The 20972-nt window shown below is 31.6% G+C and overlaps 1 protein-coding gene and 1 long non-coding RNA gene across 2 annotated transcripts; one reads left to right on the top strand and one right to left on the bottom strand.

The window, feature by feature from the left end:
- Positions 1-1807: 1807 nt before the first annotated feature.
- Positions 1808-6998, bottom strand: LOC123656601 (transcription factor 15-like). The gene is made up of 4 exons (XM_045592270.1): positions 6853-6998; positions 5903-6036; positions 2098-2185; positions 1808-1856 (listed from the first exon to the last, which is right to left on the bottom strand). The coding sequence occupies exons 1-4, from the start codon at positions 6996-6998 to the stop codon at positions 1808-1810; spliced, it is 417 nt and encodes a 138-aa protein (XP_045448226.1).
- An 8789-nt stretch (positions 6999-15787) lies between these two features.
- LOC123656328 lies at positions 15788-20491 on the top strand. Its single transcript, XR_006743520.1, has 2 exons — positions 15788-15825; positions 20339-20491. It is a non-coding gene; the product is annotated as an uncharacterized LOC123656328 (long non-coding RNA).
- Positions 20492-20972: the final 481 nt, after the last annotated feature.

The following is a 20972-nucleotide window of genomic DNA, read 5'->3' as shown; positions in this document are numbered from 1 at the left end:
GTGCCATATAATGACACAAAAAACGTATTTGCGCCCTGTTGCTTCTTATTCTAAATAATAATAATAATAATACTTTATTTCAGACCAAAGTATAAGTCCATATTGGGTTAGTACAACAAGACAAGACAACATTCAGAATAAAAAACAAAACAAAATTATATTAAAAAAATCAATAACTAAAAATAAAATTAAATAGAATAAAAGTAAAATCAATAATCAAAAAAAAAAAATTCAAAAATTCAAAAAAATTTAAAAATTAAAAAAAAAAAAACAATGCGTGATAGAATTACAATTATCTAATCTGCGACAAGATATAAAGCACAACACGAGCATATTGTTTTACATATATAATTAAATTCATTTACTTACGCCGTTTTATTTTCCATATTAGATTTTTTAAATTAGATATACACTTTTTATCTTAGCCAAAAGGCCGAGAACATTGTTAAATAAAACATGTGTCACTCGTTTGAAATTGGTCAATAACCTTGTAAATTCAACTTTACGACATAAGAAATAAGAATGATATTCAGTTGTGATTATGGTTGATAATGTTTCTCTACTCGACAAGGCGAAGTCTTCGGAAGAGAATTTTGTCTCTCGTAGTGCGCATGTTAGGGTAATCGAGAAAATACTCGATGTAGACATTATCTCTCTCTCTCGTCAAGAGATATCTCGTTGTATGCATGCTAGGCCGGCTGGAATTGTTTCATTTTATTTGTGTCAAAAAAAAAAACGATAACTCTACCGTGATACATACAAACAACATAGTGATAGTTAAAGTATTAAAGTTCTTTAAAAAAGTTATAAATTAATATTACGAAATATGAAGAATAAGAGCTTGTGATCTTGCGGATTAAACACGTAAATGAAAACCGTCAACTGCGGTTCCAATTCCGGCAAGCATTATTGAATTTTCCTTTTGAGTTTTCAGTTCATTTAATGTTAATAATTTAAAGTTGGTTATTCATTACATATATGCTTTTATCTGTTAGTAGACATAGCTTTATTTAGCTATGGTACTACGGTAAGTAAAGGTAACGAAGGATAAGTAAAGTATAATGGGAAGGATTATCTAGTAAAAAACAGTAAAAGTATTTTAATAAAACAAATAAATCAGTCAATAAGTATATATTTTATTATTTATGTGACGCAAAACTTATAATAGTAGCTTTCAGCGACGATTTCTGAAAAAGAAATAAGCTTGTAAGTATTTTTATGCGTAAAAAAATCTATTTCATACACAAAAAAGCTGCTATTGATATTAATTTAAAACATAAAATACATGATCTTCGAAAATTAAAATAAACATTTTTTTTTGTTCGTTCGTTACTTACGAATGTATCATCAGGTTGATAGTTTAAAAAATCGATAGCATAAATTGAAAATGGTTCAAATCTATTGCAAAATGCCTAGGCATTTAAATGCATAATATTTGTTATTTTCTAAACACCAATTAATTTTGTTCGGAAAATACATATTCCAAAGTAAATAAAAAAATAATAATCAACCTTTTAATGCCTTCATTTTAAATGTTAAAATTTACATAACTATCATCTAAGGCGAATGTTAACCTGCTCATTTCAAAATAATAACAAATGTAGAATAACTTTCGGTATACTCGATATTACAAGATACTTTCTCTAATTATATGACCGACTGACAATATGAACATCATAATCCATTACTTTCATTAGCCCAAAGTGACATAAAGAGCACCACTATAAGTGAAATCAAATATAAATTAACGCTAACATTTTATCAATGATCAATTTAGTTCAAAAAGAAACAGAGCAATAACATATAACTAAACTGCTAATAAATCATTTACCATTTCGCGGTTGATGATTTCATTTCTGAAATGTAAATATTAACTTATTTCTGTACTTAAAAAAATGATTATTTATTTATATATTTTTTATTTTTATCAATGAAGAAGCGTTGGAAGATTAATCCAAATGAATGAACAATATATGTATGTAATATATATGTATGTATAAAAAATAATATAAGTATATAATTATAAGTATATAATTTACAAGAGCGATTGCTTAAACTATAGCAACTTATTGAAGTACAGAAGAATTAAATACGTACGTTTTTTTATTCGAAGACCAGCAGAATGTACACAGCGAAGACTTGTATTCAGTATCATTTTTTTGTAAGCATGGTTGTTCCAAGTCTCCTGAAATTAATAAGTATTTTATTTTTTAATTTTGCTTCTTATTTTTTTACAACAGTTTCTTTTAATGAAATTTTAACCGACAGATAATGAATCTAATGAATCTTAAAGAAATTTTATAACAGCAATAGAAGCCAAGAAAATACTTTAAAGAATTTCGTATGTTTATATATCTAGTAATTCTTGCATCATGATAAATACTGTATGGAAAGGAATGCAGTATATCTATTGCGTTTGTGAAGATCTAACTTAATAGTGCAGGTACCTGTATATTTGTATATATATATTTTTTTCAAAACTTTTATTTAACTTGCAATATTTCTAACTACCCTACCTAAAAGACGACACAATAAACGTTATAATTTTTAAAATAGTAGACTCCTAATATATATATTCACCAACATATTTTGTAGGCTTAAATCTTGATTGTAAAAATGAAATTAGAAAAATCTATTTTTTTAAATACGTGTAACAGTTACCTTACCCCTAATAATTGAATCTTTATAAGTTCGAGTAGTTGTAATGTAGTTTATGTATATTGATAATTGTGTTTGCTCGCAAACGAAAAAAAACCGACTTCAATTACAACGTAGATCGACGAAAAAATAGTCAAGTACGCGTTTTCAAAGATTACTCAAAAATTAGTTATCAGATCTCAATAAAATTTATATGTGACCACATGACAAACATCAGCTTTCGATTAAATTAAAAATTATTAAAATCGGTACACCCAGTAAAAAGTTATTGCGGATTTTCAAGAACTTCCCTCGATTTCTCTGGGATCCCATCATCAGATCCTGGTTTCCTTATCATGTTACTAAACTATAGGGATATCTTCTTTCCAACAAAAAAGAATTATCAAAATTGGTACACCCAGTAAAAAGTTATTGCGGATTTTCAAGAGTTTCCCTCGACTTCTCTGGAATCCCATCATCAGATCCTGGTTTCTTTATCATGGTACTAAACTAGGGATATCTCCTTTGATAAGAATTATCAAAATCGGTATATCCAGTAGAAAGTTATGCGGTATAATATAACGTAGGTCGACGAAAAAAGCGTCAAGTAAAAACGCAATATTAGATATAACTCGAAATTGAAGTCGATTTTTTTCGTAAAACACATTTATAATTTTTGCAAACATCAGCAAATTTTTCGTTGGAAAAAATGAAACAACAATTATTTTACAACTTGGTTAAAACAGACCCTTTAATAAATTTATTTCAGGCTGGTGAATTATATATTATTAGATATTCATCAGCCGGATACTATTGGTACCAAAAATTAGTATAATATTGAGGTACCGCCAATAGTTTATCATTTGATGTACTTTTGGATTTAATAACACATAACTTATGACCGTCATAACGCAGAAAATTTTGTGTTGAGATTCATATTGTTTAATTATCTGTTAAATGCATAATTTATCTATGATGATAGATAAAAAACAGATTAAAAAAATTTATATATTGATAAATATCCATTCATAAGAATTTAGTTCTCTTTTATTAGTTACTACTGCTGTACCCGCAGTTAATTTGTGGAAAAAAATATCCCATAGCCATCCTAAGTAAATAGGCTACACATCACAAAAATAATTTTTCAATTCGAACCTGTAGTAGATCCTGAGATTAGCGCGTTTAAACAAACAAACAAATAAACTTTTCAGCTTTATAATATTATATTTCTTTGGCATAAATCAATTCGGAAAAAACCAATAAAGCGTAATAATGTGTAAATACAATACAACCTCCGTGGTACTAAATAATTACCTCAATAGTTTAGAGATATCTAGAGCACAGCTGCTCATGTATATCTTACTCGTGCATTAATGATACAAATATCTAAGTCTTGAACATGTCTATAATAAAATTAAATGCTAATCAAAATTAACAAAAAATTGTACACTATACAAATGTTTGTCTGTACAAATTGAACACACAGACATTCTTTGTAAAGAAATAAAATTAATTAGAAGTAAAACACTTTTAAAAAAAAGTCTTTTATTTTAAATGTGTTAAAAAGAATAAGGAGAAGGATTAGAGTTTAATCTATCACGCTGCTCCAATGAGATAAGTCGTCGGTCCCGATTTTTATCATAAATATCGGACAGCAATCGTTACTCGTAGTAGCAAACATATTTGTCAACCTGCAGTGGAGTAGCGTGGTGGATTAAGCTCCAATCCTTCTCCTACATGGATAAAGAAGCCTTTGTCCAGCTGTGGGATGCTGTAGGCTCAGTTAAAAAGGATAAAATAAACTTTTTCTTTAAAACTTTTACTGCCAACATATAACCTCATTACACAATTTATATACATTATTGCACTCAAAAAATACATATAAAAACATAATAATACGGCTTATGGCAAAGGTGGACTTATTTCTGAAAGAGGTTTCTTCCAGTCAACCCATTGTCATTAGTAAGTGCTTTATATAGCGAGGCAAACAATGCAAGAAGTATTTTACTATATAAAAAGTTTATCGCAATATTTAATTACTCGTATTTACTTAGTTTAAAAATTATTAAAAATTAAAATCAATTAGATCAAGTTATTTAATTTACTTGTCTATTTACATAGGCAAATCTTCAAATTAATTATATCGCCTTACATAAAATTCTAATTCAGGTAGACTTGCAAATTGACGTTTCCCTTATAACAGATTTAGCTTGAATTATTCATACATAATATTTACATACATACATACATAATTATTCATACTAAAACTACCTTTCGTATATCTATATGGCCATACATATTAAAAAGTATTGTACATCTATTTGGTTCATAATTATCATTATATATAATAAAACTAAGTTGATAAAATGTGCGTACCGATAAAACTTAAAAAGGAGTCCCGGCACGATAAAGTAACTTAAATAGTGTGATAGCCCTTTATCCCCCTTCGAACAAGAAAGTTCTCGTTTTAACATAAAGGGCGTGTTTTTAAAGATATAAGGGCTTTTCCAACCCTTTAACTTGGAAATTAAGTGTAGTGGCGCCATCTGTTGTCGAGTATTTGAACTTCATTCAGAACAACGATTATTTGGGTTGCATTTCGAAAGGCACTGCGAGCAATTGCAGCATGTGTAGTAATGGTGCAAAATGTAAAATTCGAATTTCAATAAAGCCCTAAATTACATTTGTTACTAAAATAAAGTCATTAAATTTTATGTATTTATACAGCAGTAGCTAACTTATATTTCAGAGTTAAAGCGACATAATTTTAGTTGTTCAAATTAGTTCTGAAAACATTTTAAAATTAAAGTTTTTAAATTTCGCGCCTTTACTACGTATGCTACAGTTGCAGAACCTATTGTTACGGCGGACGATAATGTCGAGAACATTCTAGAAGGTGTGAGAAAGAAAATATTCTCAAACCTTCTCGAATATCCTAGAGCCTAGCTCTCTGAATATATGAGCCCGGTGTCGCCCGCCAGAGTTAGTTCGATTTGAACAGCGAAACAACCGATTTTAAAACGAAAAGGAAAGAAGTTATTTTAAAAAAATAATTAGGGATGGGAAATTTTTGTTAAATACCTGTGCAAAGCCTGGGCGGGAAGCTAGTTTACTAAATATTATAGATGTATAGCCACAACGTCAGTGTAAACTAGCATAATGAATTTTATAAATTATTCCTTTAAACACAGCAGTAACAATCAATAGTCCAAATTGTTTAATTTCTACATCACTATTTAGTACTTAGTATCCTAAGTACACGTACCAGTGTAGAGCTGGTTGTCGAGGTGTGTGATGTAGCTGCCAGCCAGTCGTAATATCTCGATCTTGCTGAGTTTGCGGTCGGGCGGTTCCGTCGGTATCAGGAGTCGCAATGTGTTGAAAGCCATGTTGACACTGCTTGGAAATTTAAAGGGATTTTGATAAAAATTCTATTGTAAATACAAAATTTACAGTCTGTTTCATCTCTTGCCGATAAAATCTCCGACAATCTATCAGTAACACATTCACGAGCTATATAAACCACAACGTTAGGTTTCACACATTGCGAATAGACAGATAAAGTTGATGTTGAAACAGACAACATCATATCAAAAACTTTTATCTGTTGAATACAGTTATAAATCTCGAAATCTTGGGCGAAACTGTATTACTAGCGATATATTTTACATTCTGAGAACAAATTCCGATACAAATACGCAACAATTAGATATAGCAATTATGAGATAAATCACACAAAACAAATTTAAAGAATTTATTCATACGATTCGAAATTGATAAACTTTTATACTTAAAGTTAAGTAAGTAATTACTAAGCAATACCTACAACTATATTCAATTCAATGAAAGTGTACTATGTACTTTAAAAAGTACCCAATTGAAAAAAAAGAAAACAAAAAAAGCATAAAAATTGTAAACATAAAATTTTAAAAATAAGGTTATTTTTCCTTTCATTATTAATCTGTGTTATACTGACTAATCAGTGAGCTTACAAGCATGATGTAATTCAGATATTAACATACTCGTATATGTATCTTTGCTAATATTTTATTTGAAAATAATGCAAAGAAATATTATTTTATTATAAAAGTTCTATAAATTGCACAATTAGCATATTATAAAAGTTCTTCAAAATAGAAAAAAAAATTAAATAATAAATGTCCCGAACAAAATTTACCCCGAACCGCGAGAGCATGAAATAATTAATATACTAACTTTTGCGTCCTGTCTCGTTCCCTTGCATTGGCTTGACATCTTTGCTTAGTAGCTGGCACTGTATCACTATTGTTTTGAAATGGTATTACTGAATATAGCTGCTCCCAACTGTCTTCACTTAACTGAAAATTCGTGTAAGTGTCCATTACGTGTTAACAATTAAAAGTTTTTATTTAGCGCGCGTTCGCGGGATACATTTGGTCGAGATGCGGGATGTGTACTAATCGCAGTTCACTGGGTCGTTATGAGAGTCTCGGCACCCGATGGTATCGTGGAAGAGTCATTTAGGAAGAACAGCGCGGGCCACTGACTCGACTCTTAACCGATAATTGTATAAACAGATGCCTCCCGATGAATCAGTACCGAAGCTATAAATTAAGGGTGATATTTTAACAAAATAAATATGTTATTTAAACTTGAAATGTAACTATTTTGTATTCGTTGGTAACTAAAATAATTAAGAATGATACATTACTATACAAAATTATAAATTGGGATTTTTTTAAAACATACTCATTAGTTTTCATACTTATGAGTTTCTAAATTTAATACCGAAAATAATACAGATATTGTACATAATAACGATAGATACAAAATATTATCTCTAAACAAATTAAAGAACAAAAAAGATCATATTTTTAAACTACGCTCATGCGACATAAAATTTTGCACAACATCACTAAATAATTTTACAACACAACTAATTAATTTTAATACAATATATAATGTTACCAATAAAACATAATTATATACGTATACACCTTGGAAAAAAATATTTACATACTTCTTTAAATGTTTTTGAATCCGTCCCTGCTAGTGGCGAATGGTTTAGTTGTCATCGAGGATGTAAAATGCGCAGCCCCCAGTAGTTTGTCCTTATTTGTTTAAGCTAACTACCGCAATAAATATATTTAATGTCTTTGAGGATTGCTCGATAATATTTAAATTCGGAACAAGGGTCGTTTGTTACTTTTTATATTGTCCTAGTTAAATAAATAATATATAAAAATGAATCGCTAGTTCTCTTGGTCATGCCATCACGCGTTAACGGTTAGACCCATTTCACCAATTCATTTTTTGTTCTGTTGTCGGGAGTGTGATATTGTCAGAGAAGATTCTTATGAATGAAAAAAATTAAGAAAATTACGCGGAAAATTAGAAAACTTAAAAATATTTAACCACCTTATAAAATTATTTCTAGTCTATCCTTAGCGCTTTGGACAATACAAACTTTTTTAATGTAACCTTATAACGTTTGACATAGAATTGACAGATTCATCATCATTGTTTATAACACTTTATTTTAAATATATATTTTTTTATTCATTCATTAATACAGGACAACGTCTGTCGGGTCAGCTAGTTTTATAATAGAACCGTGAAACATAAAACTTGTTAACTTGAACAAATTTTGAGTTTTGAAAAGTATCTATATAAAGGTTCAACTTAAAAGGTCTATCTAATACTCAAATGTCGACTATTTTAAAAACTTTTATTTAACTTGCAATGTATGTATGTATGTTTGTTAGGGTGGATTCTTACAACTGAATTTTGATCTATATATCTTAAACCGATCGAGCTGAAATTTTGTATCCACTTTTAGTTTGGATGACAATGCATGTTTCGCTATGTGACGTCAGTGTAAATCCAACATGGCGTTCACATGGCGGAGTAGTTATATTTAATGCACTACTACAATATGGGCACCAAGTAAAACGGCTTGCTGAGAGTAACTCGAAAAGAAAAGTGAAATTATTCTAAATTTAATATGGCGGACTTGTAAAAATGGTGGACTAAGTTTTTTATGCTTGTCACAAAATTTACCTATGTAGATAAACAAGTAAATTAAATATCTTGATCTAATTGATTTAAATTTTATAATATTCAAACTAAATAAATACGAGCAGGTACTTGAATTTCGCGACAAGCTTTTATATCATGTAAATTGTTTTATACGAGTATGTTGATAGTAGAAGCTTTAAAGGAAAAAGTTTTTTTTTAGCGAATTTAAAATAAAATATGTTTAAAAAAAACACTAATTTATCTACACTATTATTATACATTTATATTTATATGTTTTTTATTTTTCAAATTTATATTTTAGTTATTCTCTAATGTTGTTATTGATATTTACGCCTTGAGAGAATTCGAGTAGGGTTCGTGGGAAAGCGTTAATTGGTTAAATTATGTGACCGACCGACGATGTCATTTGTTTTCATTTGAAGTGTTGCCTGTTTAAATTTTAGAACTGAAGATAATTCTTGATCATATTTGTGTAATTATTTCGAATGACAACTTTTACCAGTGATTTATGAAGCATTTTTTTATGTGTGTATGTGTAATCTATACTAATATTATAAAGCTGCAGAGTTTGTTTGTTTGTTTGAACGCGCTTATCTCAGAAACAACTGGTCCGATTTGAAAAAATCTTTTTGTGTTAGATAGCCCATTTATTGAGGAAGGTTGTGGCCTATATATATCATCATGCTAAGATCAAAAGGAGTGGAGCACCAATGAAGAATGTTTCAAAATCGGAGGTTCTTTTTTCCTTTTGAGAGCTTCCGCTGCGTGCGCTGTGAAAACAGTTAAAGTTTCGCAAAAATCATATACGACAGAATTGATCCTCTTTAAAAGTTCTTAAAAAAAGTCCGCGACAGCATATATCTATCTTTTAAGGTTAGTTCACTATAGCCTTTTTTATGCTAACCAAGTTTGTTCTAAAATAATGCATTGTTTGCGAAGATGTTTTTATAAACATGATATTAATCCTTATCTAAATAAATACGTTATTCATCACAAGTATTTAATTTGAAACATAATAGCCTTTTACATAATTCGATTTCAATGAGTATCTCAGGAGATATCGCAGTTTTAAAATAACATCGCAGCAAAATAATGATCAAGTATTACGCGCGCCTCTGTTCCACGCGGACGAAGTCGCACGCAGAAGCTATACCTAATAAAAAAAATTAGACACAGGTGTTTAGAATTACTTAAAGAATACAGATTTTTACTAGCTCCAGTATACGAACAAAATTCTTTGGGCATGCGTGGTGCCTGTATTTCCTGGTCATAAGATGGTAAATTCAAACTTGACGTTCTAGCTTTACATGAAAAATTATGTGCACCATCAAACCCTTTGATTTGACAAGTCGCAGAGCCACGGTATTATCTATTTCGAAATGTCGAGCTGTATTTAGTACCAAATCCTATTTATTGCACATGTCTTGAAATGCACGTTTTGCATGCCACACTGTGACACATTCTCTGACGATCCGTTATTTTCATTTTCGTAGTTACTATTATTATTATAATCATCATTTCACGTACCGTACCGTAGTCTCCAATTTTTGTCCGTCTGTCTGCCTTTCTGTTGGCTTATCTTCGGAGCGGCTGAACCGGTTTTTATGAGATAGTCATTAGAAGACAAAAAGGTTGGGGGGCAAAACATGGGCTCCTTTTTATCTCGAAATTTCCGCTAAATCGGGGCTTTACGCGGGTAAACCATGTTTACCGTGTCTGAGTACCTAAGTCCAGATAGATATGAAATACCCAAACATTTTTTATTAAATACGACAATTTTTAGAGATCAATATCTTTTTAACCGACTTCAAAAAAAGGAGGAGGTTACTCAATTCGACCGTATATATATATATATATATATATTTTTTTTTTATGTATGTTCGGAGATAACTTCTTCGTTTATGAACCGATTTTGATAATTTTTTCTTTGTTGGAAAGGAGATATTCATAGTTTGGTACCATGATAAGGAAACCAGGATCTGATGATGGGATCCCAGAGAAATCGAGGGAAACTTTCGAAAATCGTAAGGGTCACTAGTAAATTTAATCATGTTTTCATTAAGTACTATAAAGCACTACTATTTAATAAAGGTCTGAAGTCGATCTGATGATGGAGAAGAAAGATAGTCGAGGGAACTCTTCAACAATTTATAGCAATTACCTGCTTTTTGAACTTATTTCGTTTTTTTCGTTTTTATTGATGAGAACTTTGCACCTGTATGAGCTATAAGTGCCATTACAGTCTGATGATGGAGACAAAAGTTAGTCGAAGCAACTCCTTAACGATTGCTCGAGTTACCAATTCAAAATAGTACAGTCCTGGGTATGTTCTCGTTGGATACATGGATAGGCAGTATGGATTTATCTCCTGTGATTAGAACTACCGTTAATAATTTAAAACACGCGAAGAAACGTTATAGTTTAAATTCGATAAAATGTATAAGTGAACAGTATATATCTTCTATGTACTCTGGCTTCTATCAAATATATACCGATGGCTCCAAGGAAAACGATTACATAGGAGCAGCTTTTTATGATCCACAATTAGACTCTTTCGCTAAATTTAAGATTAATTGTATAACTTCGGTAATGTACGCTGAATTATTTGCTATTTTGGAAGCTTTGTCTTATATTGAATCATTATATGAGAAAACTTTTGTAATCTTTAGTGACTCAAAAAGTGCTCTTCAACATTTAATTAGTTGTACGTATGGAGGGCGTGGCATTCCATTGGCTTATACTATTTTAAATTTACTATGTAAAATGAATAGCAAAAGTCAGTCTGATGATGGAGACGAAAGATAGTCGAGGGTACTCTTCAACGACTTATAGCAATTACCTACTGTTTGAACTTAATTCGTTTTTATTGATGAGAACTTTGCACCTATATGAGTTACAAGTGCCATTAAAGTCTGATGATGGAGATGAAAGATAGTCGAGGGAACTCTTTAACGATTTATAGCAATTACCTGCTGTTTGAACTTAATTCGTTTCTATTGATGAGAACTTTGCATATATATGAGTTATAAGTGCCATTTCAGTTTGATGATGGAGACGAAAGATAGTCGAGGGAACTCTTCAACGACTTATAGCTATTACCTGCTGTTTGAACTTAATTCGTTTCTATTGATGAGAACTTTGCACCTATATGAGTTACAAGTGCCATTAAAGTCTAATGATGGAGACGAAAGATAGTCGAGGGAACTTTTCAACGATTTATAGCAATTACCTGCTGTGTGACCTGATCTATGTCGCAGGACCAGGTTTGATGATGGAGCCCATAAACACTCGAGGGAATTTCTCAACAATTTACAGCAGTTACCTTTTGCTGTTTGACGACCGCTTTGATATAATGGTGCATGTGCCGTGTCGGCGGCGCCTAAACACCGACGGTCGCGGGTTCTATTCCCGCTCGGAGTGGATAATTATATTTATACAAATATTTATTTTCGGTCTAGTTGTTAATCCTTGTGGTTCTCCCAACCTAGCCTCGGAGAACACGCTAGGCTGTCAGTCCCGGTTGTTATTACGTACACCTGATAGCGAACTTTACTCATAGTATGTCGACGCGTTAGCGCAGCGGTCACAGCACCGGCTGTTGCGCTGGCATTAGTGGGCTCAATCCCCGCGCACGAAAGACATTTGTATTGGCCATATAGATGTTTGTCATGATCTGGGTGTTTGTGCTTGTGTATTGTGTATGTTTCCGAACCCCCGACATAAGAGAAAAAGCATCCTTGTTAGGTTTACCCATCACTAAAAATTGTAAAATAAAATAATTTTTAACAAAAAAAAAAAACAAACTTTAAAAAGGAAACTAAAAAGTGAAAAATAAATTTACTTAGTACAAAGTAATTCGTATTTTGATTTAGTTAATCAGAAATGACCAAATAAATATTTTATAATTTTGAAGTTGGTGCCAAGTAAATACTACAACAACCTGGCTACAATAACAAATACAAACAACACACACACAACAAACAAGTACAAAAAATATTATTAGATATGTCAAAACAATAACAGAATAATAACAGTATTCAACCTAATAGTCAATTAAACAAATTATGAAAGAAAACTGAATACAACTTAAAGTAGATACTAGAGTAGTTATTGATTTACTTGGCACCGACTTCAAAATTATAAAATATTTATTTAATCATTTCTAATTAACTAAATCAAAATACGAATTACTTTGTACTAAGTAAATTTATTTTTCACTTTTTAGTTTCCTTTTTGAAGTCGGTTTTTTTTTGTTAAAAATTATTTTATTGTTTAGATAATTGTGTTGAATTTTTATGGGACAATCATTAGAAGATATAGAGATATAGTGATGACGGTTATAGGCAACTACTTTGCTCAAATTAACGCGGGTGAAACCGCGGTGAACAGCTAGTATAAACATATACCTACAGATTTTTATTTTATCTTTTAAGCCCACTCACAATATACATAATATTTAAAAAAATATAATTATAGTAATATAATAGTACTGCTTATTTTATTTATCCCTAATTTTTTTTATTTTTAACAACGTATACTTTATGAACTACATTTTAGGTTACATCTCTATATATATATAAAAATTTCGTGTCACGATGTATGTTCCAGATAAACTCCGAAACTGCTGAACCAATTTTTATCAAATTTCGTAATATTCTGTAATTTGGTCCAACTTGAGAGATAGGGTTGTTTTTATCTAAATTGGACTCGGTAGGTGGCGCTGTCATCGGTATGTAAGCAATCAAATTTGTTAGCTGTTTTCTTGGCAGGACAACGTCTGCCGGGTCCGCTAGTATATTTTAAATTAACACTATCATTGTACTTAGTACTTCCTTTTGTTTATAAAATATTCGCCAACCTGCAGTGGAACAGCGTGGTGGATTAAACTCCAACCCTTCTCCTACATGAAGAAAGAAGCTTATACCCAGCAGTATGATTTTTAACGGCTTAATCACAAAATAAGGTAATTTTAATAACGACGAAAGGAAAACAGTTGCAAAATTTTAATCTAATATGACTCACTTTAAGTGGTATAATACAAGTCATCATATCTTTATGCAGAAATCACTAATGATTGTTGGAGGAGTTTTATTTCAGCTGTAATTACTATGACATTAATTTAGCTTATTAGCACTAGAACGTAAAGTAAGACTGTAAGAGTTTGGCATTTTTATCTACCAAACAAGTTCGTAATAGTTTTATTGGTATTAAGCAGGGTTTCATAATATACCTACAGTCCTACATTACACACATACTAGCTGGCTCCGCAAACTTCGTACCGCTATATCCCTGTTTTCGTATGTATTGATTTTTTTTCAATATTTTTTCATACAAACTTTGTCCTAAATATAACGAATACAAAAAAGTTAATTTTTGTGCAGTCTTTCAAAAGTTATGCACATACATAAATTTCGGTGTTTTTTTAATAGTTATATATAAACCTAAAACGTTTATCCTATACTATACTAAGCGTATCTATATACAATTAAATAAAATTGGAAGTGTCTGTTTGTAATATTAAAATAGTCGCTTTTTATTAAATACATTTGAATGCAGACATGGTGCATACATACATACATACATACATATAATCACGCCTCTTTCCCGTAGGGGTAGGCAGAGACCACTTCTTTCCACTTGCTACGATCCTTACATACTTCTTTCGCTTCGTCCACTTTCATTATTCCCTTCATACATGCTCTTCGGTTTAGGGTACTCTTGACCTGGCCTTTTTTCGTCCCTTATTTGGTTTCGGAACGTCCGCCTAGGTCTATCCCTTCTAACCCTTCCATCCACACTCGCCTTATACATTTTTTTCGTCAATCGTTCTTCACTCATTCTCTCGACATGACCAAACTATCTGAGCATACCTTTCTCAATTTTTATCACTACATCTTCTTTCAGACCACGACGTTTCCTTATCTCACTATTTCTTATCCTGTCACTCAGTTTAACTACTATCATACTTCTTAAAGCTCTCATCTCAACTGCATTTTTTCTGCTTTCATGTTTCTTCTGCCATATCCAACTTTCACTTCCGTACATGAGTGTCGGAACCAACACCCCCTCATGTATAGCCAAACGAGCCTTGTTAGACACCTTCCGACTGCTCATAAAGGAGTGCAAAGCTCCATTCACCTTGTTTCCTGCATTCACTCTTCTTTTAATATCACTCTCACACTTTTCATCTCTTGTAAACTTTGAACCCAGATACACAAACTCATTCACCTGTTCAATTTGTTCATCTCCAATCACGATATTGCAGTCTGTTACTGCCTCATCTCTTTCAAACACCATCACTTTCGTCTTCTTTACATTCATCTTTATTCCCTTTCTTACAAACGCTCCACTCATATCAGTTACCATCTCGTGCAACTCCTCGGGCGAAGACGCAAGTAATAGAGAGACGCAGACATAGTAAATATACCAAAATAACATTTTTTACAATATTTCTATCTTATCTAAGCTACAGCCAGTGAAAGTCCCGTCAAAATCGCTATCAGTCAATCCAGCCGTTTCAGAGATTAGCCGGAACAAATAGCCAGACAGACACACAGGCAAACAGACAGACAGACAAAAGTTACGTATATAAATACATATGAATTTAGTATATTAGTTATTTTAATATTACAAACAGACACTCCAATTTTATTTATTTGTGTAGATATATTTTTCTTAGCAGTTATACGCTAGTTACTAATACGTGATCTTTTTAAGCCATCTGCTAAGGTAATTTGTGGAGTAGATGTTGTGGATAAAATTATTCATGTCTTAGAGAAACGTTAAATATAAGTGTAGCTAACCTAGTATCAGTCATGTATTGTAACAGTTTGATATTCTTTTCAAACAAATAACTTTACAGCGATTTATAAAATATGTATCTAATAGATTTACACGTAATCGTTCTATACTCGAAAATACTAGGGTATTTATTGTATTTAAAAATTAATCACTTTAATCGACCATTAAAATATAACAAGTTGAAGCACTGCAATATTAAGTACTGATTACAAACTAAATTGATATCCTCGAAAATACTTTTTTATACCAGTAGACTATGGACTTCTTCAACATCAGGTACTTACATCCACAAGTGCGTCGCCGACCTTACTCTTGACCTTTTCCAACACTACTTGAGATTAGTACTATTTTGCTGTAATCTTGTGTAAGGTTGAATTACTTCGCCAGTCGGACTGCTCCAGACTTAGAGCAAAACATGATCCACAGTGCCTTTTATCAATAAAACTTATAAACAATATCATACATATCATGTTTTAGTATTATACTATAGAAGTAAGAAAACACGTTTGTACGTTTTGTATATATATCAGAAATAATTATAATCGTAAATTTACATTTAATCTAATTTCAGTAGCGGCGAAATTGTTTTATTTAAAATTTAAACCATATGATTGGCTTATTGAATAAAATAATGTATACACTTATTTACATAAATATCAACGCAAATTAAATTAATATTAACAACTAAATAAGTTTATTACCCGACTGATTTATTCTTTATTTCTATACAGAACCAGTTAAATACGTTAATATAAAACAACTAAGTATGACTTACACGGAGATTTTTAACGGCAGGTCAGGGGTAATTGAGTTAGTGGAATACCGAAACTGTCTAAAACAACCGTTACGAAGCCTGTAATTTAACGGACTTGAATGTAGTAGTGGAATACGGTAATTGATATTAAGCCTGATACACGTGTAACACAATTCCACTGTAAATAAAACAATTCTTATGTATTACACGTGGCAAATCTGGCGCGGCAAATCCTTCTTGACAAAGTTCAGGAAGAATAAGCAGAGATCGAGCAAATAATAATTACGAAGATGTTCAGGTGTTTGTTGAATGTTGGTTTAGCGGCTACGTCACGTCCCCTCCACGGCCTCCGCCAACCGGCGCGGGCGCACCACGGTCGAGACTTTCTCCTCGCGACACCTCCGCCGGAGAAACGTTTGCTACCCGGAGTCGCACATCAGCCGCGCGCGAGTCGACCGCCTTCGATGACGCCGCGACCTAAACACTACTTCCGCGTTCTACCGCTTTCGCTTCGTAAACAAATTGTGAGAATATTTCGTATTTCTAAAAACAATTTTTACACACTTTGAAACATAGGACTCATTGAATCTTCTTCACTGGAATTATGCTTTCCCAAAATTAAAGGTGAGTTGGATTGCCTTTCTACTAGCCATGGTCCGATGTTAGACGATGACATTCGGTGATAAGGTGGGCAAAGTGCCTCGTGGTGAATGCAAGGACGCAAGTCATTGACTACCTCTTGAACTCACCACGCGAATAAGCAGCTAGTATGTTTCTGTGTCGGATTTGTTATTTACCCACTTAGTACAAGTTGCATCCTCTGCATTGTTACATTACGTAAGCATGCCCATTTATGTGCCTTCAAATGAATTGTTAACAAGGATATTTACATTTGAGATTGCTCCTTAGTTGTTGTTTCTGACTTAGGCTTCTATGGCAAATATTAATAAAAAATTACAACTTTAAATACAATGTAATATTTTTATTGTATTTATATATTATGATTCTTTTACTATAAAAAATAATATTTAAGTGTCTTTATTTTTATTATTTAAGTTAGAATTAGATTGTTAGTCAAAGTACACCATTTAGAACTTTAAATTATTTAGGTAATTCAGTCTCAGGGAGGGGCAGCACTCAAAAAGATAATCTTACAGTGTGCGTTTCCAAAGATTTTATGATTAGAATTTGACCTTTAATAAATTCAAAGTGAGAAATACAAGGGTCAGCGGCGCAGCGGTGTTTTCATAATATTTTAAATATCATAGTTAAAAGGTAACATAAATAATTATATAGGTACTACTACGTACTTATTTTTTTTTATATCTTAGGATTAACTAATATTGGCAAGTAAAAATTATGACAAAATTGTTTTAATAATAAAAGTTATAACCTTCAAATTTGTCAAACTCGCTTTTTTATTATTTTAAAGACTATGGATTTTTTTCGATATATTCTAGATTATTGTGAAAAAAAACTTAAGAAAGTTATCGATCGTAGAAAGATAAAAAAGTCTGTCTTACAATTCCTAAATGTCAAAAAGTATGATATAAAAAGAGCATAAATATTTCACATAACTGGAGCAGTTACTAAGCCATACATTACATGTTGTTACCTTGTAATGATAGTGAATTTAAATTTTCTTGTCAAAGTGTCATGTACTTTATTAAAAAGGTGTTTTAAGCCAAACGTAGGAGAGGTTAATAGTGGCAGCTACTTGTAAAGTGGTTGCTAAGTATGTTAGACTTACCTATAACATTTACAGTTTATCGGTACTAAAGTTAGGCCCTTTACATTTAATTATTATTTCTAGCTTATGCTTGCTAATATCGACGATAAATTGACGATATAATTTCTATAATCAGTATAGTAAGCTTAAGCTGTATTTTCCTGATTTAGTATTACGCAGATGAAATCCGCTTTTCGTACGTGCAAGTCACGAGCCCACGTACTTGTACAAGCTGAAAAACGAGTGATTCACTAAGGATTTGTCCGCATCCTGCCAATGACCTATTACAATGCAAATGGGCAACGCAATCGCCGTTGTAAAGCTGAGTGTACATTATAAAACATAGTATTAGGTAGATCGATAAAATTCGTAATAAATAGTTTTACGATCCTCTGACACAAAAATTATATTTTTATAGACTATTACATGTTATGCGGTGAATAATCAAATGTTTAAGGTGTAACATTAAACTATTCTCTTTTATTTTCGGTACGCAATTAGGAACTTTACAGTAGAGAAGTAATGTCTCTATTAAAGGGAATTTTAAAGCAATTTTAATTAGCTTCTTAACCGACTCCAAAAAAGGAGGAGGTTCTCATTTCGACTGTATTTTTATTGTATTTTTTATGTATGTTACTTCAGAAAATTTGAATGGGTGGACCGATTTCGACAAAAAAAGTTTTTAATCGAAAGATGGTGTGTGTCATTTGATCCCATTTAAAGTTGTTTGAAATCTAACAACCACTTTTCGAGTTATATCTAATAATGCGTTTTTACTTGACTATTTTTTCGTCGACCTATGTTGTATTATACCGCATAACTTTTTACTGGTAGTACCGATTTTGATGATTTTTAATTTAATCGAAAGCTGATGCTTATCATGTGGTCACATTTAAATTTCATCGAGATCTGATTACATCTTTTAATCTTTGATAACACGTGTTTACTTAACTATTTTTTTATTTTTAACTTTTCGATGTAATTGAAGTCGGTTTTTTTCGTTTGCGAGCAAATACAATTTTTTTTTCAATAAATGTATCTGTCTTAACTGTATTTGTACTTTTGTTTCTAAAATTATAATAACATCATTAAGTGTTTGTACGTTATGAAACTTTTCCCTCATACATTTAAAATCAAATGGTCACATTTTGAGTATCATATATATTTTTTAATACTAAGGGCATACATTTTTTAATAGATACATATCACAATGCTACTATAACTTGTCCCACGCCTAAAATACCGTTATTGCATAGTGTGTCGTCATAAGATGTTAGACTTGCTACAAATGTTTCATTCAAATATCACTTTGATCGTCCATGTCATCATTGTAGAACAACCATGTGATTAATAGAAGAAGTCTAAAATACTTACATAGGCTTAATTTAAATTCGTACACCAAACTTTAATAGTCATTTGTTTGTTTCTTCTTTTTTATTTTGTTATAAAGTTTATTTCCCATTTAAATAATTATATCATCTAGACGCAGCGGAGAGCGAGGTGGATTAATTTTTTTGAACTTTGTCCATATTCATAATTTTTTTTTGCTGAAAATAGGAACCATACACATCTTGATGTTAATTTAATTCAGTTTGGTTTATATGTAGCAGCGATTACAAGTATTTTCGTGAAAACAAGGTATTACCTACTTAAAAATTTATATGTTATAAGTCGAAAATGATTTACTGTCATTATTTATTTCGAGAAAACCTCTGATGTAACAAAGTGTAGGCAAATAAAAATGGATGAAAGCGATTTGCTTCGCTAAGAAAAGACTGACGTTGATGTAAGTTGACATTAACAAGCAGTGACGTACAAGCAGTTCTATTAGATGTTAAAAAAAGTTAAGAACTTTTTCATTATATCTAGGTCGTGTAAGGTTATGAGGTGGGAGATGGCCTAAATGAGGTTAAACTTATTTTAATTTTACTAAAATTAATCTCCTAAGTAAGAATATCAACGCAATCGAAATCGCACGTCTTGTCTAATACTTTTTGAAGTAAAACATCTTTACGCACGCTTGACTAGGAGAGTAAATTGGCGAATGCCTGTTGAGAGCGTTACGATAAGTGTGATCGGTCTAGGCGAACGGAAATTGAGAGGGAGATATAATGTAGTGAAGATAGAAAGAGAAAGAGTGATGTTTCATAAGTTTTTCTTCAGTTGTGTGGTCTAAAGCACACTCGTTTTTTTTTATATAGAATTAGGTCGGTAAACAAGCGTTCGGCTCGCCTGATAATAAGCGATTTTCGTAGCCTAAAGAGACTGCAATACCAGAAGCGTCGCAAACGCGTTGCCGACCCTACCCTCAAACCCCCTAGGAGCTCTGGTCACCTTGCTCTGCACAGGAACACAACACTGATTGAAAGCATTATTATTTATCTGTGATCTTCTGTAAGGTCGAGGCACTTCCCCAGTCGGGTTGCTTCAGATTGTGAACAGGATATTTCCTGCTGTGCCTTACCTCAGTTTAACTCAGTTTACTTGAACTAATAAAAACGACCTATTGTGCAATATTTGATTAATAAATAAACTTTATTTTTTGGAACAAATATAATAATTAATTTCAAAAAAACCTGATCCATTTTTAATGTCTTATGATGTTTTCTGATAATAATCGACGTATTGACAACTGTCTCCATTATTAACATATGCTCAATCGAACGCTTGGCATATTAACATTTGAAAAGTTGTCATGTGACTTTCCAACTAGTTAAATAAATGTATACATGCAACCAATAGTTTGTCCGGCTCCACTGAGTGGAAAAATTAATTAATATAATTTTTACAAGACATTTCTTTAACGAATTCTTTTTAAAAGACTAACGTATTAAGCCGTCAAGATATAGTTTTAGTATTTCTTTTATTATTCAGGGGAAGACCAAGCCCTCAAAAAGGTTGTGGTCACAATCACGGAAAGAAATTTTTCGGCTGTCCTTTTTTATTTAGGCTAGCTGTTCCATAATTTGATAAAATAATCAAAATAATCGAGGAAAATATCCGGAATATATTTCCGCTGACCTTTTTGGAAAG

Source organism: Melitaea cinxia, chromosome 9 (assembly GCF_905220565.1).
Source record: "Melitaea cinxia chromosome 9, ilMelCinx1.1, whole genome shotgun sequence".
Classification (NCBI taxonomy): Eukaryota; Metazoa; Arthropoda; class Insecta; order Lepidoptera; family Nymphalidae; genus Melitaea; species Melitaea cinxia.
The sequence above is the reverse complement of the archived record's forward strand: the minus strand, read 5'-3'. Positions and strand labels throughout refer to the sequence as shown.